This window comes from Protopterus annectens, chromosome 2.part1, assembly GCF_019279795.1.
Source record: "Protopterus annectens isolate FY-2018-M chromosome 2.part1, PAN1.0, whole genome shotgun sequence".
NCBI lineage: Eukaryota > Metazoa > Chordata > Ceratodontiformes > Protopteridae > Protopterus > Protopterus annectens.
Genome location: NC_056729.1, coordinates 1841744555 through 1841767195, shown reverse-complemented (window position 1 = coordinate 1841767195; position 22641 = coordinate 1841744555). Strand labels below are relative to the sequence as shown.

The following is a 22641-nucleotide window of genomic DNA, read 5'->3' as shown; positions in this document are numbered from 1 at the left end:
TGTGCAAAAAGTTGGCAGCTGAGATTCAGTACAGACAAATGCAAAATACTTCACATCTGTCGCAACCGTTCTGGTGTAAAATATCAGCCGAGGGAAGTGAAACCGATGTCAAAACAGCATGAACAGGATTTGGGGCTGTTGATCACAAGTGGAATGGTCCACCAGGACCTGACAGACAGATAGAGAAGACAGTAGCAGTAGCAAACAGAATGCTGGGGTCTGTTATCAAGAGAACAGATGCTATAAGCAAAAGAGACAACATCTTGTCCTTCTGGCTCTGGTCAGGCCTCATCTTGACTAATATTTGTAGTTCTGGAGGCCATACAGGGGGGTGGACATCAAAATGGCAAAGTTCAGAGAAAAGAGGGAGACAATGGGACCAGATACTAAAGAGGCGGGAAACATGATGCAGGTGATGTCAGCAGATACTAGAGACCTGGAGCTCTTAACCAGATGAGACCGTGAGTGGTTATAAGACATCAGTGATGTAACCAGATACTAGTGAGTTCGAGCACTTTTCACTAATAACCACATGAAGCAGGGAAACATGACGCAGGTGATGTCAGCAGATACTAGAGACCGGGAGCTCTTAACCAGATGAGACGGTGGGTGGTTATAAGACATCGGTGATGTAACCAGATACTAGTGAGTTTGAGCTCTTTTCACTAATAACCACATGACGCAGGGAAACATGACACAGGTGATGCCGGCAGATACTAGAGACCGTGAGCTCTTAACCAGATGAGACAGTGGGTGGTTATAAGACATCGGTGATGTAACCAGATACTAGTGAGTTTGAGCTCTTTTCACTAATAACCACACGAGGCAGGGAAACATGACGCAGGTGATGTCAGCAGATACTAGAGACCAGGAGCTCTTAACCAGATGAGACGGTGGGTGGTTATAAGACATCGGTGATGTAACCAGATACTAGTGAGTTTGAGCTCTTTTCACTAATAACCACATGAGGCAGGGAAACATGACGCAGGTGATGTCAGCAGATACTAGAGACCGTGAGCTCTTAACCAGATGAGACAGTGGGTGGTTATAAGACATCGGTGATGTAACCAGATACTAGTGAGTTTGAGCTCTTTTCACTAATAACCACACGAGGCAGGGAAACATGACGCAGGTGATGTCAGCAGATACTAGAGACCAGGAGCTCTTAACCAGATGAGACGGTGAGTGGTTATAAGACATGGGTGATGTAACCAGATACTAGTGAGTTGGAACTCTTTTTACTAATAACCGGATAAGATGGGGGGGTGGACATGTCATAGATGCACAACACCATGTCATAGAGACGCAGAAGGGTTGGCCTTAAAATGAAAGGCAGACTATGGAGGGGAGGACATGCAGACAGCAGACTGCTGGACAACCAGCTCTGTCTGGACCTACAGAAATACTTGTTCATTGTGAGGATCTTGAACCCATGTAATGGACAGTCAGAATGGGTGGTGGAGAGGGAATCCACATTGATATTCCAAAGGGCATGGGACAGGTGGGGAATTGGCAAAGAGGAAGGTATGGATGGAGAACAAGTAGAATTTAAATGCACTTAGAAAGCAGGCTGGATAGGTTTGTTATCTTCATCAGGCATCAGACAAACTGATTTTTTTTAATTAGCAGAACAATAAGTAACATAAGATAACAGAGCTGCTAAAGGAGTCTTTGGCCAGATGGAAGACATTAGGCAAGCTGAGGGTGAGAGCTCTGCATAACATTTATTTATGCATTTATTGGTTTTGTTGACCAGATTAGTCTGATTGGACAAAAGTCTGTTTTTAAACAAAAACAGGGAAAAACAAGCTCCAAGTATAAACACATGGCACACAGGATGAACAAATACAGAGTTATTAGTCAGTAGAATAAAAAAGTTACATACATATACATTAATGTAGTAACAGAAATCTACATAACAAAGTTACATACATATACATTAATGTAGGAACACAAATCTACATAAAGTTACTTACATATGCACTAATGTAGGAACACAAATCTACATAAAGTTACATACATATACATTAATGTAACAACACAAATCTACATAACAAAGTTACATACATATACATTAATGTAGGAACACAAATCTACATAACAAAGTTACATACATATACGTTAATGTAGAAACACAAATCTACATAACAAAGTTACATACATATACATTAATGTAAGAACACAAATCTACATAACAAAGTTACATACATATACGTTAATGTAGGAACACAAATCTACATAACAACGTTACATACATATACATTAATGTAGGAATAGAAATCTACATAAAGTTACATACATGTATTTTAATGTAGGAACACAAATCTACATAACAAAGATACATACATATACATTAATGTAGGAACAGAAATCTACATAAAGTTACATACATATACATTAATGTAGGACCACAAATCTACATGACAAAGTTACATACATATACGTTAATGTAGGAACACAAATTTACATAAAGTTACATACATATGCATTAATGTAAGAACACAAATCTACATAAAGTTACATACATATACATTAATGTAGGAACACAAATCTACATAACAAAGTTACATACATATACATTAATGTAGGAACACATATCTACATAAAGTTACATACATATACGTTAATGTAGGAACACAACTTTACATAAAGTTACATACATATACATTAATGTAGGAACACAAATCTACATAATAAAGTTACATACATATACATTAATGTAGGAACACAAATCTACATAACACAGACAATTGTCTACAAGCCGTATACAGTACAAAGCAGGTTAAATATATAGTACATTCCAAGGACATGTAGCGTCAGTTGTATGTATCATATGGTTCTTGTATATAGAGAGGTGCCTTTTAAGTATAGTTCAGGAAATTTAGAGAAAGGGTAGTTTTTTGAGCATTCAGGTTATAGAGTATTAACAGAGATATTGCAGTAGAGTACTGCACTGTAATAAGCCCAGTTAAAAAATTAATGTTTAAAAGGAGAGAAGAAGAAAATCAGAAAATATTGATAATGAAAGTTATGTAGGAAGAGAAGAAGAGGAGGCAGATGAGGAATAAAGAAGTGTGGTTATGGGGTTACGGCGGGAGTAATGCTGATTCCCTGCTGGTTTTGTAACAAACCTTGGTACTTATAGCATGTTTCAAGCTTTGTAATCAAGGAAGTTTCATACGTGTGAACTTTTTTGTGATTTTTTTATGTCATGTTGTATGTACTGGTCGAAGTTCAGATTTTCATCTATGGTGATGCATGTAGTTTGGTGTGGCTACTTTTTGGATAGTTGTGTAAGTAGGTTCATAGATTCATAGGTTGGTATAGGCTAATGGCCCTAAGGCCTATACAAGCTTAGCCATAACAATTCCCTGGCTATTTCTTCCCACACTAATTACTTCCCTGGACCCCTGTCTAGCAGGGCGACTGATGTGATCTCCGGGGTAAATTTCCTTTCTCCCATCCAATCGTCAATGTTCCTTTTGAAGAGGGCCAAAGATGCGCTCTGCATTACATGTATGGGTAAGTCTATTCCAGAGTCTGGGGAGTCCCTGGGTCAGGAACCTATCCCTCCAGCATGTTTTGTTTATTGTGGTGACAAGGTTTAGATCCCTGGAGCGTGTGGCTCTGAGGGATTGGGATTTCTTTAAGTGTAGCATGTCCAACAGCTCTGGGTTTGACATGGTCTTGTATGTTAAGCAGAGATTACCTCTGAGTAGACAATATGCAACAGAGTATAGCTGGAGTTTTTTAAGGTGGTCAGCATAGGGCATCTGCTTTAGGCCTATGATTCTTTTAGTGAGGTATTTCTGTGTCCTTTCCAGTTGTTGCAGATGTCTGGAGAGGTACATACCAAATGGGGCATTGTATTCTATAATGGGTTTAATAAGGGATGAGAACAGTGGGACAATGACCTCCTTTTTTCTGGATGAAAAGCCCTTAGTGATGAGGTGTGCCACATAGAAGGATTTCCTGACTGTTGCGGCGATGTGGTTATTGAAGATGAGACCACTGTCCACCTGTGTCCCTAAGTCTCTTATCACACTTTTGGTGTAGACATGATGTTGAATGATATTTTCTGGGTAGAAAATTGTGTGGCTTGAATAAAATTATCTTAGTTTTGGGGTATTTAGAAGTAAGTTTGACTAGTCAGATTTTGATGGAAAAATGTCCGCTTGGGTGATTAATTGGAGTTCTGTAAGATCTGGTGTAGTGCAAATCAATGTAGTATTATCTGCATATTGCACAAAAGAAGCAGATTTAATAGCAGAGTGTAGGTTCTTTTTAAATTTGCTGAAATACAAAAGGTCTAGAACAGAGCTCTACAGGACACCAAGAGAGACTGGAAGAAATAGGTAGAATTTGTGTTTCCATATTACAGCCAGATGTTTATTGGAAAATAAGTTGTGAAACCAAGAGAGTGACAGGTGGATGAGACCTAAAGAAGAAAGTTCTGACAGACGTTTTTGTGAAAGAATAGTCAAATGCTTTGGATAAGTCAAGGGATATAGCTGAGACTGAAATACCTGCATTCATGGCAGAGTTAACTGTCCTGGAGAGCTCAAAGAAGACAGTTAATGGTGTTCTGTCATGGGCAAAAATCATTCTCGGTTAGGCAGAGAAGGTTGTTGTCATCCACAAGATATTTGTGGAACTGTGCATAGATGTATATTTCTAAGATTTTTGTTAAGGTTGATAGTATCGTGATCAGACTGTAATTTGTGAATTCAGTGGAGATTCTGCCTTTGCACAGGAGTATTATATGAACTACTTTTCCCAAAGGAACTGGACATGGCTTTTCTGACTGAGTGGTTTATCAAGATAGAGATATGTAAGACTAAAGGCTTGGCTGCCATTCTGATGCATTTATTGGAAGATGGTCTACTGCTGGCCTTGTTGGTCTTAGATTACAGAGACGCTTTCAGATTGTCAAGATACGGACATATTGTAGGGAGAAGGATGCTGTGCTACTATCTGACCGTATAAGATATAATTAAGGAGATAAGGTGTTATATTTGATTATGAGAGGACTGTTTGGGGACAGAGGTGCCGGAAGCTGTTGAAGACGGGGGGAGGAGGGGTGAGACAGGCACTTAGTGATCTAAAAAGGGCAATTCTTTAAAACTATTTACTACCACAACATAGGTTTACTTGGAGAACATTTTAAGCGTAGCCAATTTCCCTTTTGGTGCTTGAATTGACATTTCCTGATTGGTCTTACCTATCCTATGGCTGATAATTGTATATTAGCCCTAGTGAGAATAACTGTGATCATACTATAGATACATGTATGCATTCTTTGCTTCACCTGATTGTATTACCCTGATTGTATTAAATTACATTCCTTGTATAATACAGCACCACTTGTTAGAATGTGTTTTAAATTTGCAATTTGGAACAGTCTTCTAGTAAGCAACAAAGCAAAATGTATGAACCAATAATGACAAAACTACCCATTTCTGAACATTTCACCCATAAAAGGCCACTCAAACTTCTGTCATTAGAATCCACCAACATCAGTAAATATGCAAAATCTCTGCAGAAGTAAGTCATATAAATAATTTCTCATTAAAGGGATCTGTAACTGATGAAGAGGTTGTTGCTAGCAAACAAATTCATATTTCATTGTTTCATCCACAAATAAAGTGCCTGTTGCCCTTGAAGAATAAATTGCCCATGTTACATTAAAAAATGATAAGCTAGTAATGTTGTAATTGGAAATGGATGGCAAACTGATAACAGAAACATAGTTACTAGGTAACTCCTCCAAAGGAGGACATTCATAGGACTGCAGCATCCACTCCCTTTAAAGTACAGCACAGTACAGTATCACCAATCTATTTGCATACTGTGGGAGTAGAACCCACAGCCTTCTGCATCAAAATCAAGTATACTACCTGTTGTGCTACTAACAATGCAAACAACATAGCATAAATAGCACTAAACCTCTCTTCCACTGAAGCTCTCAGCTCCTTGTAAAATCCACTTGACACTCAACCAAATCTCTCAACTTCACAGCAGAAGAAATCTGGAAAAAAACAACATTTATTTGGGAGGGGGGGGGGTCAAAGGGCCAAAACCAGGGACACATTTTAAATATTGCTTGTACAATCTTAGAAAGTTGATAAAATAAAGTGTTTTGTGTTACCATGTGTTTCCTGAAAGATAGGAAGACTGAAAATTAAAGGGCTAACATTATTTATTGAATTCAATTCTCACTGATTTGCCAAAAAACACAAATTTTAAGAGGAACAGGCCAAATGTATGAACCAAATATTCTGTAAAAATCTGGACAGTTGAGAGCTATGAACTGATCTCCCTGAATCACAAGTGGTGGTATGGGTAGAGAATACAGGCTCTTGTCTGAGCCTGAGTAACACTAACCACCAGGTATACCTATATACCTAACTGGGGCATTTTACACACACACACACACACACACACACACACACACACACACACACACACACACACACACACACACACACACACACACACACAGGAGCAGGATAACTCCTGTAACATCGAGCAATAAGAGAACAAGAACAGCTGGTTCAGTTAGTTTAACTTCTGCGTGCGAATCCACGTTAGGATGAAAACTCCACTTCATTAATTTTTTCCGGCAGGTTTTGCAGCTGTAAAAGTGGGGGGGGGGTTCCCCCTCCCCCTGGTTCTATGGTTCTGGCACCCATGTTTGGGGAAAAAATGATTAGTAAAGTGAGTGGCTATTCTTTCAGTGTGGTTATTGCTTGATGGTGCTGGGGAGGTTGTTTTGCCTGGTTGGAAGAGGTTTTTCTGAGATAACTAGAACATCTTTGGGTTTGATTAGTGTTTTTGCTGGAGTTGAGAGTGGCTGCGGTGGTGCAGCAGTTAGCACTGCCACCTCATAGCAAGAGGTTTTCCGGTTTGATCCTTGGCTGGTGTGCCTTCTGTGTGGAGTCTGCATGTCCTCCCTGTGGTCGTGTAGGTTTTCTCCGGGTGCTCTGGTTTCCTCCCACATCCCAAAGACATGCTGTAGGTGGATCGGACACTCTAAATTGGTCCTGGGTATGCATGTGTGTACTTGACACCATAAAACTCCACTGCCAATCATGAGTGGACATGTGATCTGCTGTGGCAACCCCAAACCAGGAAAAGTCAAAAGAAGTGTTTTTGCTGGAGTTTGGCATAGTACCAGATTTTGAAAATTTTGCTTTTTTGTTTCTTTCTAAGACCACTGTTTCCAGGCTTCATTTCCTTTTGTACTTAAGTTGTTTATTTTCTTTTTTTTGTCATGTAATTAGGTTATATTTATCCCCCTTTTATTCCTAAGGGAGCTAGTTCATTTAGGATGTTTAAGATTTTCTAGAATTTACAGACTGCTTCATCTAGAGACTAGATTTTTAGTATATTCCAGTCACACAGGTAGAGATTGGAGATAAATGCTTATTCTTGGAATATGGAAAGTTTGTGGACCTGCTTATGTTGTGGTTGTCTATGAATTATGCTTTGTTGTCTTACTGAGTATCTGGGTTGATCACTGATGGTATCGGGTAAGTTACTGCTGAAGGTTTTATTATTTGGGGAAGTGGCTAAGATCCAAGCTAGTGTAGATTTGTTAGCACTGTTTTTGTTAATCTGGGTTGGTGTGGTAATAAGATAGATGGAGTTGAATTGATGTATTGAGTTGCTGGGGAAGACTTTATTAACTGCCAATCTATGTTGAGATAACCAAATATTATAGATTCCTGGTTTCTATTGTTACATATTCAGCATAAGATCTCTTTTCTAATTTTTCCAAATCATTTTTGGTTTCTAATACTATGATGGGAATCAGTCCCATTCCTAAGTTGAAGTGCAATTAAAGTTTAATGATATTAGTATTAAATCAATGTTTGATGTCAGCCAAAAGTGCTCTTCGCAGTACCCACAATGTGCCCAGTAATGACTCCTTCTACAATTCATATGGGGTAACATGGATTGCTAACATATCTAAATACAATTGTAGACTCTTTTTTTATAAGACCCATTGCTCCTACTACTATTGGAACTGTCTGGGTATCTTTCTTCCACATTGCTCTCATTTCTGTCTGCAGATCCTGATATTTTATGACTTTGTGTCTCTCTGTACGCAACACACTGTAGTCACTGGGTGTAGTAATTTCAGTGATCAATGCTACTTTTGTCTTCTTTTCATGGACCACTGTATCTGATTTTCTAGCATCTATCTTTTCAACTGTTGGTAAAAGATGATCCCATGTAATGTAAACTTCATCATTTTCTATGACGCTTTGTGGCTCATGTTTCCAGTGTTTTTCAGCCACTTCAGTACCATAATGTTTGCACAATCCCCAGTGAGACAGTCTTGCCACATTATTATGTCTTTCAGTATACAGTCCTTCTGCCATTAGTATGTCACAACCAGCAATGAGGTGTGCGACTGTTTCCATTTCTGTTTTACCAAACCTACATGTGTCTTTCTCCCACATGTTCAATGCACTTTGCAAACCAGCATGTACGTAGCCCAGTATCTTGGGCTGCCAATATTAACCTTTCATCTCTTGGTTTAAATTCACCTCTCCTAAACCAGTCCTGTGTTCGTTCCTCTGATCTCCCTAGATCTCCTCAGTGATACTAATATTGTCTATGGAGGTGTATATAGGGCTGCTAAGCAAATGGGCTTTCTGTTGTTCAGCTTTAATTGAGTCATTAGTATTTGTGCATTGTTAATCTAATGGATGGGGAGAAGGTAGGGGTCACATTTAAACCATTTTTTTGTAGAAAATTGCCACCTGTATTGCTTTTTTATTCTCTCTCTGTCCTTTCTTAGGGCATTGTAGCCACTGGGAAGAATTTCTTTCTCTTGTGTTTTTGGTATAAGCCATATATCTGTAGTGACTAATAAATCAGGTGAAGTGCTATTTTTGCATGTAACTGAGGTTCAAAGATTCATAAGGATTAATAATAGACTTGCCTTTGTTTTGATGCTAGAGGTTGTGGTTAACTTTGTAGTAAGGACTGAGTTATTTTCTTGTGTTACTGGGCATGTGCTGGAGTAGATATCTCCAATTTCTATGAATTGCAGAGTGGAACAATGAACAATGATAGGAGTGTGCCATTTGTGTTTCCTTTTGTTTTCTAAAACCATTGGAGGTTTGGACTAAAGGTAGAAATGTTTGTGAAGACGAAAATGTGTGACACTATATAGATTAGGAGAAATTATATGAGGATAGATAGCGATATTTTGTCTTAACTTATGCTGGCTTGTGGGTGCAAAGTGAGCATTACAATGGGTATGTCAGGGGGTCAGGTATGCAAACAGCAGGAAGGGAATAATAGAGCTACATATACACTGAGCATAGCTGGTACAGTAAGAGAGAGAGAGAGGGAGAGATCTAGGGGAGGTATATGACAGAGTAAGAAATAATCTAGTGGTTCTGGAGGGGGTGAAGGTGGGCAGACTCCACAGATCATGAGTCATTGTGAACATGCATATTGGTTTGTATGTGCAATACACCTACTTCATCAAGCCACACTTTGTTCCAAAGTAGTAAATAAGGCATTCAGTGATCAGTTGCTTGCGCACACGCATGCACACACACACACACACACACACACACACACACACACACACACACACACACATACACACACAGACACAAACATGCAAACACACGCACACACACACACACACACACACACACACACACACACACACACACACACACATATACACACACACAGACACAAACATGCAAGCACACACACACACACACACACACACACACACACACACACACACACCAACACACATCTGCAAACACATACGCATGCACGCGCACACACACACACACACACACACACACACACACACACACACACACACACACACGCACACATGCACTGCTGCTGTTTAATGATAAATGAACCTGCCTAATGTTATAAAATGCATTGCTGAATAAATGTCTGCACATTATGGATGGGTCCCAAGTTATCCTAAATAAATTGCGCAGATATCCCTTACTTAGAATGCACCTATAGTGTTGGAGTTTGTTTGGTATAAAAATATTCCGTAATCTCTATGATTCTGAGCTACATGCATGGATGTCCCTTTTTTTTCCATACAAATAACTTCCTCCTTACTTCAAATGCAGGTGTTCCTCTGCAGTACAGAGGGGCAAAGCCCTAACTGTAACCCAAATGACTCAAGACTGACTAGTGACTACTGGATAAGACAGGTTCATGAGGGATGAATACCTTGCACTGTCTCAACCATTCTTGGGGGGGGAGGGACTGTAGCAGAGGCATGCCTGGTCATAGGACCAGGGTCATGCGGGTATGGTGTCTGTAAGTAGGCAGGGTGTGTGGAATTACACCATAAACCCATTGCACACCTCCACACAAATGTAATAGATATGCTTAGGGTAGGAAAACGTAAGTAGGGTCTAATAATAAAAAAAAAAAAAACAGTGAATACTTGGATGACTGTAATTGTCTCTCACTTCAGTAGATAGATGACTCAGAGACAGCTTTTGTCCCTTGGGGAATAAATGAGACACACAAGCCATGGATACCTCCCAGCAAAATGTCCAGATTTTTGTCTCATATTTTTGGTTTGATCCTCCTTCAGAAAAATTCATGCTAATGCAAAGTCTGTTATTCTATCAACTTTCTAAGTTTATAAGAGCGATATCTAAAAATGATCTCCATTTTTCAGCGTTTGTTCCTCCATTTATTCTGGCTTTGTCCAGAATTCTTGTGATAGGAGGTTGAGAGGTATGCAAACTAAAAAATAATTATATAACAAAAAATTCAAAACTGTGAAAAAAAATCACATGCATATATTCTGTTTGTATATAAACTTTTGCAGTTTCCCCAACATGGACCCTTCTTTAATTTTCCCCACATGAAACATTTTGTTAACATTCTGAGAAATGGATTTGTTTCTGAATTGCTCATAATATTCTATTGTTTTGAACATTCAGCCTTAAGACCTTTCTAACAAAGGTGTTCCATGCTGAAATGTGCAATGTCCTGCTCTTTTACAAATACAGCCTCATCCTTTTTTATTATAACAAAGTTATTCAGTGATAAAATGCACAAACACAATTTATACGTCAACACAGACCTCTGTTTAGTATGTACGCTAGATAATAAATCTTGAAATGTAAATGTGGTACCACCGTTTACCTTGTGCTATTTCATCCCTAATTTGATAGCATAACATTGGCAGCTTAGCTGGGTATAAGGTCCTGTATTTTCTTGTACATGTGCCTGCCGATATTATGATGTATTTATTGATAAACAAAACATAAGGGGTAGTGGTTAGCACCTCCATTAGTTTTAATAAGAGAACTATATTTAACATTCTTCTGTTCCTTTAGTACGTGTTAAGGTTATAACACAGATAACTTACTGATAAACTATGTGTGTCATGCTGCTGTTTCCCTGAGGTGTTTCTGCATCACTATAACAGAGATGATCATTGCTAATGTGCAAAAGTGGTGCTGCTCACCAGTATCACACTGTATTTATAAACCATGTATTCAGTGTTGAATAACATTTACACTTTCATTGCCATCTGCCAAATGCAAAACCTTTAGTTATAACACAGGTTTTTGGTGGTGCAGTATACATGCTGTTCTAACTGTAAAAGCATTTCCTTGGTCTTAAAAGACAAACATTTAGTCCTAAGAAGTACACAAATTGCTACAGTTCTCACAAAACAAAGCCTTAAATAATGTTTCAACACAGGTAGTGAGTTTGGCACCAAAGTGTACATACGTGGCTGCTGAATCTGTGTCTCTTCTGAACTCTTAACCTTCTTCAGAACCTTTTTTACTTTCTTTACTTTTGGGATCTTCACCTTTTTCTTTGAATTAACAATGGCTAGAAAAATGCAAAAAATGTTCTCACATAAAATTGGACTTGTGCCAGCAATTTGGATAGGAAAAAGCAAGCAAAAAGAACCAGCTTGGCAGAAGCTGTGCCACACAAGAGCGGATCTTGGCAACAGGACTTACTGGGGGAAGGGGGAGGGATGCAGTTTGCAGCAGCAGGAATGGAACATGCATTTCAGGAAACAAACTGTCAGCCAAGGCTCCCACACCACATATAAGCTGAAAAATAAAAGTCACGCTCTTACCTCTGGTTTCTGACACTCGTTTGGAAATATAATCAAGCACAAACATTTAGCTGTGTCTTTTGGGGATATGACTTCAAATTCATATATGCATAAATTAACCGCTATACATACAGAGGTTTGCTGAAGCATGTTTGTCTGTTGAGTGTGTGTGCATGCACATGCACATGACTATGTTTGTATGTGCATATGTGTATTTGTGTGCACACGTGTATGTGTGCATGCCTGTGTTTGTATGTGTGCATACACATGCAAGTCTCTGTGTGTATGTGTGTTCAAAAGTGTGCATTAAGGCATGTCTACATAATGTGTATATCTGTGTGTGTGTGTGTGTGTATGTGTGTGTGTGTGTGTGTGTGTGTGTGTGTGTGTGTGTGTGTGTGTGTGTGCACCATGTTTGTGTTTGTATACATACACATACATATATCTGTATGTTTGTATCTGAGTGTGCGTCTTGAATGTCTACATGAAGGTCTGTGTGTTTACATGACTCTGTGTATATCTATTTGCATGTGTGTGTGTGTGTGTGTGTGTGTGTGTGTGTGTGTGTGTGTGAGAGAGAGTGTGTGTGTGAGTGTGTGTGTGCATGAGTGTGCACATGTCTTTGTGTGTGTATCCTTGTTTGTATATAGATATGTATGTTTGCATTTGTGTGTGTGTGTGTGTGTGTGTGTGTGTGTGTGTGTGTGTGTGTGTGTGTGTGTGTGTGTGTGTGCATGAGTGTGCATGAGTGTGCACATGCCTTTGTGTGTGTATCCTTGTTTGTATATAGATGTGTATGTTTGTTTGTGTGTGTGTGTGTGTGTGTGTGTGTGTGTGTGTGTGTGTGTGTGTGTGTGTGTGTGTGTGTGTGTGTGTGTGTGTGTGTGTGTGTGTGTGTGTGTGTGTGTGTGTGTGTGTGTGTGTGTGTGTGTGTGTGTGTGTGTGTGTGTTTGTGTGTGTGTGTGTACACATATTTATTTAATGTGCTCTTGTCTGGCGTGAGCACAGCATATGTGTCACAGCAGACTGAACAGTCAGTGATTAAATGAAGGCACCTTGAGCCATAACCATCTGACTGGTGAGAAACAGGCAGGCTACATACCAAGTACTATTACTATACACTGAATGAAGAAAATCTTGATGTGCTGGGCTTGTGGCTGAGACAAACGTTTGAATATGATAGGGACTAGAAAGGCAACACTACTCTTATGGATGACATGGAACCTTGACCCATTTGCCTCAGCTGACAAGATAAATGTGTGTGTGTGTGTTGGGGGTGAATAATACAGAGTTAAACAATCTGCTGCTGAAAGATGAATAACATACTAGAGTAAATGCCATCATCACAGAAGGAGGAACTGGGGACCCTAAATCATATGACGAGGTTCTCATGCTTGGCCGACCATGCAGCTGGAAAATATTTCAATGTGTACTTCACACAGAGTCTGCAGCAATCATCCATGACAATACATGAGGGCGGAGCTTCTTCAATGTGTACTTCACACAGAGTCTGCACCAATCATCCATGACAATACATGAGGGTGGAACTTTATGGGATTCAGAAGACAGAAGTGATCACAGAGTCTGCAGCAAACTTCACTGGTAATGCATGAGGGTGTAGCAAACATCCATGATGATATATAAGGGTGGAGCTTTACAGGATTCAGAAGGGAGGTATGATCTCAGAATCTGCAGCAAACTTCACTAGTAATGCATGAAAGTGGTGATTTGGGGTATCCAGAAGGGAGGAGTTATCTCAGAGACTGCACCAAACCTCCCTGGTAATGCATAAGGGTGGGGCTTCCGGGCATCTAGAAGGGAAAAGTGATGTCAGTGTCTTCAGAAAACTGCCCTGGTAATGCATGAAAGTGGAGATTTGGGGTATCCAGAAGGGAGGAGCGATCTCAGAGTCTGCAGCAGTCCTCCCTGGTGATGCACAATGGTGGAGCTTCGGGGGATCCAGAAAGGAGAAAGAAGTAATGTGGCTATCCCTATAATTTATACAAATGTGTGATAGAGAGAGATAGAGAGAGAGAGAGAGAGAGAAAAGGCAGTTTGGTCTTGCAATGAAAACGGTTCTTCTGGGATTCTTTTGTATTTTTAACATTTGATATTTGTCCTGAATGATTACTTGAAAATAGCAAAGCATACTACAGGGACTGCAACACAGTGATTTCTGAGATAGTGGTGCTATCGCTGTTATACCACAGTGTCCAGTACCAAGACAGAAAAGTACAGCAATATAACAGTATCTGAGACTGTACAGAAAAGATGCTATAATAAAACCATATCTTACGGGGACTGGTACTGTGACACAGCAGCGTATTACCAGAAGTGGTATTGTAAAGTACTATAATAATGTCTGAGACTAAATCTTACCAGTGCTCTAATTTAGGAGGGTCTTCGCAAGAGAGAGACAGAGGAGTTCTCTTACTTGTAAATTACTGGGGACGAACCATACTAATACTGTAATATAACAGTAAATGAGAGGGGCAGGTACCACTGCTGTAAATGCAGCTGTCTTAGAGGCAGTGGTATTGCTACTAGAGTAACAATGTGTCAGGACAGAGCTTCCAGTACTGATATATAAAAGTGTCTGACAGTGCCAGTACATGAGAGGAAAAGGTACTATGGATGAGTTTGGGATAATGGTTAAGGTCTTAAAATCATAGACAACAACATACCAAAGTTTGATTCCACCCTTGGGTTATTTGCTAGGCTTAAAATGATCCTTCTGGGCCATTTACTTCATATTTAACTATGGGTTGGGAGATGGCCTAATGATTAAGGTGCTTATCTCACAGGTACAAGGTGATATAATGATTAAGGTGCTTACCTCACAGGTACAAGGTAGCATAATGACTAAGGTGTTTACCTCACAGGTACAAGGTGGCAGAATGATTAAGGTGTTTACCTCACAGGTACAAGGTGGAAGAATGATTAAGGTGTTTACCTCACAGGTACAAGGTGGCAGAATGATTAAGGTGTTTACCTCACAGGTACAAGGTGATATAATGATTAAGGTGTTTACCTCACAGGTACAAGGTGGCAGAATGATTATGGTGATTACCTCACAGGTACAAGGTGATATAATGATTAAGGTGCTTACCTCACAGGTATAAGGTGATATAATGATTAAGGTGCCTACCTCACAGGTACAAGGTGATATAATGATTAAGGTGATACCTCACAGGTACAAGGTGGCAGAATGATTAATGTGCTTTCCTCACAGGTACAAGGTGATATAATGATCAAGGTGCTTACCTCACAGGTACAAGGTGATATAATGATTAAGGTGCTTAACTCACAGGTACAAGGTGATATAATGATTAAGGTGTTTACCTGACAGGTACAAGGTGATATAATGATTAAGGTGCTTACCTCACAGGTACAAGGTAGCAGAATGATTAAGGTGTTTATCTCACAAGTACAAGGTAGCCTAATGATTAAGGTGTTTATCTCTCAGGTACAAGGTGCCATAATGATTAAGGTGTTTACCTCACAGGTACAAGGTGGCAGAATGATTAAGGTGTTTACCTCACAGGTACAAGGTAGCAGAATGATTACTGTGTTTACCTCACAGGTACAAGGTGGCAGAATGATTAAGGTGTTTACCTCAAAGGTACTAGGTGATATAATGATTAAGGTGTTTACCTCACAGGTACAAGGTAGCAGAATGATTAAGGTGTTTACCTCACAGGTACAAGGTGGCAGAATTATTAAGGTGTTTACCTCACAGGTACAAGGTGGCAGAATGATTAAGGTGTTTACCTCACAGTTAGAAGGTGGGAGAATGATTAAGGTGTTTATCTTACAGGTACAAGGTGGCAGAATGATTAAGGTGTTTACCTCAAAGGTACTAGGTGATATAATGATTAAGGTGTTTACCTCACAGATACAAGGTGGCAGAATTATTAAGGTGTTTACCTCACAGGTACAAGGTGGCAGAATGATTAAGGTGTTTACCTCACAGGTACAAGGTAGCAGAATGATTAAGGTGTTTACCTCACAGGTACAAGGTGGCAGAATGATTAATGTGTTTACCTCACAGGTACAAGGTGGCAGAATGATTACGGTGTTTACCTCACAGGTACAAGGTAGCAGAATGATTAAGGTGTTTACCTCACAGGTACAAGGTGGCAGAATGATTAAGGTGTTTACATCACAGGTATAAGGTGGGAGAATGATTAAGGTGTTTACCTCACAGGTACAAGGTGGCAAAATGATTAAGGTGTTTACCTCAAAGGTACTAGGTGATATCATGATTAAGGTGTTTACCTCACAGGTACAAGGTAGCAGAATGATTAGGGTGTTTACCTCACAGGTACAAGGTGATATAATGATTAAGGTGTTTACCTCACAGGTACAAGGTAGCAGAATGATTAAGGTGTTTACCTCACAGGTACAATGTGGCAGAATTATTAAGGTGTTTACCTCACAGGTGCAAGGTGGCAGAATGATTAAGGTGTTTATCTCAAAGGTACAAGGTGGCAGAATGATTAAGGTGTTTACCTCACAGGTACAAGTTGGGAGAATAATGAAGATATTTACCTCACAGGTACAAGGTGATTATAATGATGCAGGTGTTTACCTCACAGGTACAAGGTGGCAGAATGATTAAGGTGTTTACCTCACAGGAACAAGGTGGCAGAATGATTAAGGTGTTTACTTCAGAGGTACAAGGTGGCAGAATGATTAAGGTGTTTACCTCACAGGTACAGTGTGAGAGAATGATTAAGGTGATTACCTCACAGGTACAAGGGGATATAATGATTAAGGTGTTTACCTCACAGGTACAAGGTGGCAGAATGATCACGGTGTTTACCTCACAGGTACAAGGTAGCATAATGATTAAGGTGTTTGCCTCACAGGTACAAGGTGGCAGAATGATTAAGGTGTTTACCTCACAGGTACAAGGTGGCAGAATGATTAAGGTGTTTACCTCACAGGTACAATGTGGCAGAATGATTACGGTGTTTACTTCACAGGTACAAGGTGGCAGAATGATTAAGGTGTTTACCTCACAGGTACAAGGTGGCAGAATGATTATGGTGTTTACCTTACATGTACAAGGTGGCAGAATGATTAAAGTGTTTTCCTCACAGGTACACGATAATATAATAATTAAGGTGTTTATCTCTCAGGTACAAGGTGGCAGAAATGATTAAGGTGTTTACCTCACAGGTACAAGGTGGCAGAATGATTAAGGTGTTTACCTCACAGGTACAAGGTGGCAGAATGATTCAGGTGTTTACCTCACAGGTACAAGGTAGCATAATGATTAAGGTGTTTACCTCACAGGTACAAGATGGCAGAATGATTAAGGTGTTTACCTCACAGGTACAAAGTGATATAATGATTAATGTGTTTACCTCACAGGTACAAGGTAGCAGAATGATTAAGGTGTTTCTCTCACAGGTACAAGGTGATATAATGATTAAGGTGTTTACCTCACAGGTACAAGGTGGTAGAATGATTAAGGTGTTTAACTCACAGGTACAAGGTGATATAATGATTAAGGTGTTTACCTCACAGGTACAATGTGGCAGAATGATTACGGTGTTTACCTCACAGGTACAAGGTGGAAGAATGATTAAGGTGTTTACCTCACAGGTACAAGGTGGCAGAATGATTATGGTGTTTACCTTACAGGTACAAGGTAGCAGAAAGATTAAGGTGTTTATCTCACAGGTACAAGGTAGCATAATGATTAAGGTGTTTACCTCACAGGTACAAGATGGCAGAATGATTAAGGTGTTTACCTCACAGGTACAAGGTGATATAATGATTAAGATGTTTACCTCACAGGTACAAGGTGGCAGAATGATTAAGGTGTTTACTTCACAGGTACAAGATAATATAATGATTAAGGTGTTTATCTCTCAGTTACAAGGTGGCAGAAATGATTAAGGTGTTTACCTCACAGGTACAAGGTGGCAGAATGATTAAGGTGTTTACCTCACAGGTACAACGTTGCAGAATGATTAAGGTGTTTACCTCACAGGTACAAGGTAGCATAATGATTAAGGTGTTTACCTCACAGGTACAATATGGCAGAATGATTAAAGTGTTTACCTCACAGGTACAAAGTGATATAATGATTAATGTGTTTACCTCACAGGTACAAGGTAGCAGAATGATTAAGGTGTTTCTCTCACAGGTACAAGGTGATATAATGATTAAGGTATTTACCTCACAGGTACAAGGTGGTAGAATGATTAAGGTGTTTACCTCACAGGTACAAGGTGATATAATGATTAAGGTGTTTACCTCACAGGTACAAGGTAGCAAAATGATTAAGGTGTTTATCTCAAAGGTACAACGTGATATAATGATTAAGCTGTTTACCTCACAGGTACAAGGTGGCAGAATGATTAAGGTGTTTTCCTCACAGGTACAAGCTGGCAGAATGATTAAGGTGTTTACCTCACACGTACAAGGTGATATAATGATTAAGGTGTTTGTCTCTCAGGTACAAGATGGCAAAATGATTAAGGTGTTTATCTCACAGGTACAAGGGGGCAGAATGATTAAGGTGTTTACCGCACAGGTACAAGGTGGCAGACTGATTAAGGTGCTTTCCTCACAGGTACAAGGTGGCAGAATGATTAAGGTGTTTACCTCACAGGTACAATGTAGCAGAATGTTTAAGGCGTTTGCCTCACAGGTACAAGGTAGCCTAATGATTAAGGTGATTATCTCTCAGGTACAAGGTGGCAGAATGATTAAGGTGTATACCTCACAGGTACAAGGTGGCAGAATGATTAAGGTGTTTACCTCACAGGTACAAGGTGATATAATGATTAAGCTGTTTACATCACAGGTACAAGGTGGCAGAATGATTAAGGGGGTTACCTCACAGGTACAAGGTGATATAATGATTAAGCTGTTTACTTCACAGGTACAAAGTGGCAGAATGATTAAGGTGTTTACCTCACAGGTACAAGGTGATATAATGATTAAGGTGTTTACATCACAGGTACAAGGTGATATAATGATTAAAGTGTTTACCTCACAGGTACAAGGTGGCAGAATGATTAAGGCGGTTACCTCACAGGTACAAGGTGGAATAATGATTAAGGTGCTTACCCCACAGGCACAAGGTGGCAGAATGATTAAGGTGTTTACCTCACAGGTGCAAGGTGGCAGAATGATTAAGGTGTTTACCTCACAGGTACAATGTAGCATAATGATTAAGGTTTTTACCTCACAGGTACAAGGTGATATAATGATTAAGGTGTTTCCCTCACAGGTACAAGGTGACAGAATGATTAAGGTGCTTTTCTCACAGGTACAAGGTGATATAATGATTAAGGTGCTTACCTCACAGGTACAAGGTGATATAATGATTAAGGTGCTTACCTCACAGGTACAATGTGATATAATGATTAAGGTGTTTACCTGACAGGTACAAGGTGATATAATGATTAAGGTGTTTACCTCACAGGTACAAGGTAGCAGAATTATTAAGGTGTTTATCTCACAGGTACAAGGTAGCCTAATGATTAAGGTGTTTATCTCTCAGGTACAAGGTGCCATAATGATTAAGGGGTTTACCTCACAGGTACCAGGTGGCAGAATGATTAAGGTGTTTACCTCACAGGTACAAGGTAGCAGAATGAATAAGGTGTTTACCTCACAGGTACAAGGTAGCATAATGATTAAGGTGTTTACCTCACAGGCACAAGGTGATATAATGATTAAGGTGTTTACCTCACAGGTGCAAGGTAGCAGAAAGATTAAGGTGTTTACCTCACAGGTACAAGGTGGCAGAATTATTAAGGTGTTTACCTCACAGGTACAAGGTGGCAGAATAATTAAGGTGTTTACCTCACAGGTACAAGGTGGCAAAATGATTAAGGTGTTTACCTCACAGGTGCAAGGTGACAGAATGATTAAGGTGTTTACCTCACAGGTACAAGGTGATATAATGATTAAGGTGTTTACCTCACAGGTACATGGTGATATAATGATTGAGGTGTTTACCTCACAAGTACAAGGTGGCAGAATGATTAAGGTGTTTACCTCACAGGTACAAGGTGGGAGAATGATTAAGGTGTTTACCTCACAGGTACAAGGTGGCAGAATGATTAAGGTGTTTACCTCATAGGTACTAGGTGATATAATGATTAAGGTGTTTACCTCACAGGTACAAGGTAGCAGAATGATTAAGGTGTTTTCCTCACAGGTACAAGGTGGCAGAATGATTAATGTGTTTACCTCTCAGGTACAAGGTGGCAGAATGATTAAGGTGTTTACCTCACAGGTACAAGGTAGCAGAATGATTAAGGTGTTTACCTCACAGGTACAAGGTGGCAGAATGATTAAGGTGTTTACCTCACAGGTACAAGGTGGGAGAATAATGAAGATATTTACCTCACAGGTACAAGGTGATTATAATGATGCAGTTGTTTACCTCACAGGTACAAGGTGGCAGAATGATTAAGGTGTTTACCTCACAGGAACAAGGTGGCAGAATGATTAAGGTGTTTACTTCAGAGGTACAAGGTGGCAGAATGATTAAGGTGTTTACCTCACAGGTACAGTGTGAGAGAATGATTAAGGTGATTACCTCACAGGTACAAGGGGATATAATGATTAAGGTGTTTACCTCACAGGTACAAGGTGGCAGAATGATCACGGTGTTTACCTCACAGGTACAAGGTAGCATAATGATTAAGGTGTTTGCCTCACAGGTACAAGGTGGCAGAATGATTAAGGTGTTTACCTCACAGGTACAAGGTGGCAGAATGATTAAGGTGTTTACCTCACAGGTACAATGTGGCAGAATGATTACGGTGTTTACCTCACAGGTACAAGGTGGCAGAATGATTAAGGTGTTTACCTCACAGGTACAAGGTGGCAGAGTGATTATGGTGTTTACCTTACAGGTACAAGGTGGCAGAATGATTAAGGTGTTTTCCTCACAGGTACACGATAATATAATAATTAAGGTGTTTATCTCTCAGGTACAAGGTGGCAGAAATGATTAAGGTGTTTTCCTCACAGGTACAAGGTGACAGAATGATTAAGGTGTTTACCTCACAGGTACAAGGTGGCAGAATGATTCAGGTGTTTACCTCACAGGTACAAGGTAGCATAATGATTAAGGTGTTTACCTCACAGGTACAAGATGGCAGAATGATTAAGGTGTTTACCTCACAGGTACAAAGTGATATAATGATTAATGTGTTTACCTCACAGGTACAAGGTAGCAGAATGATTAAGGTGTTTCTCTCACAGGTACAAGGTGATATAATGATTAAGGTGTTTACCTCACAGGTACAAGGTGGTAGAATGATTAAGTTGTTTACCTCACAGGTACAAGGTGATATAATGATTAAGGTGTTTACCTCACAGGTACAATGTGGCAGAATGATTACGGTGTTTACCTCACAGGTACAAGGTGGCAGAATGATTAAGGTGTTTACCTCACAGGTACAAGGTGGCAGAATGATTATGGTGTTTACCTTACAGGTACAAGGTAGCAGAAAGATTAAGGTGTTTATCTCACAGGTACAAGGTAGCATAATGATTAAGGTGTTTACCTCACAGGTACAAGATGGCAGAATGATTAAGGTGTTTACCTCACAGGTACAAGGTGATATAATGATTAAGATGTTTACCTCACAGGTACAAGGTGGCAGAATGATTAAGGTGTTTACTTCACAGGTACAAGATAATATAATGATTAAGGTGTTTATCTCTCAGGTACAAGGTGGCAGAAATGATTAAGGTGTTTACCTCACAGGTACATGGTGGCAGAATGATTAAGGTGTTTACCTCACAGGTACAAGGTAGCATAATGATTAAGGTTTTTACCTCACAGGTACAATATGGCAGAATGATTAAGGTGTTTACCTCACAGGTATAAGGTGGGAGAATGATTAAGGTGTTTACCTCACAGGTACAAGGTGGCGAAATGATTAAGGTGTTTACCTCAAAGGTACTAAGTGATATCATGATTAAGGTGTTTGCCTCACAGGTACAAGGTAGCAGAATGATTAGGGTGTTTACCTCACAGGTACAAGGTGATATAATGATTAAGGTGTTTACCTCACAGGTACAAGGTAGCAGAATGATTAAGGTGTTTACCTCACAGGTACAATGTGGCAGAATTATTAAGGTGTTAACCTCACAGGTGCTAGGTGGCAGAATGATTAAGGTGTTTATCTCAAAGGTACAAGGTGGCAGAATGATTAAGGTGTTTACCTCACAGGTACAAGTTGGGAGAATAATGAAGATATTTACCTCACAGGTACAAGGTGATTATAATGATGCAGGTGTTTACCTCACAGGTACAAGGTGGCAGAATGATTAAGGTGTTTACCTCACAGGAACAAGGTGGCAGAATGATTAAGGTGTTTACTTCAGAGGTACAAGGTGGCAGAATGATTAAGGTGTTTACCTCACAGGTACAGTGTGAGAGAATGATTAAGGTGATTACCTCACAGGTACAAGGGGATATAATGATTAAGGTGTTTACCTCACAGGTACAAGGTGGCAGAATGATCACTGTGTTTACCTCACAGGTACAA

The 22641-nt window shown here is 39.7% G+C and overlaps 1 protein-coding gene across 2 annotated transcripts in view; it reads right to left on the bottom strand.

Annotated features, from left to right (window-relative positions):
• Positions 1–22641, bottom strand: part of LOC122794659 (probable carboxypeptidase X1) — a 1175708-nt gene that overhangs the window by 1133163 nt on the left and 19904 nt on the right. Inside the window, exon 2 of one of the 2 annotated variants that reach the window (XM_044063283.1) lies at positions 11764–11868. The exons of the other annotated variant lie outside the window; for it this stretch is intronic. Coding sequence (XP_043919218.1) covers positions 11764–11868 — 105 coding nt within the window. The remainder of the gene's footprint in view (positions 1–11763; positions 11869–22641) is intronic. 2 annotated transcript variants of the gene reach the window in all.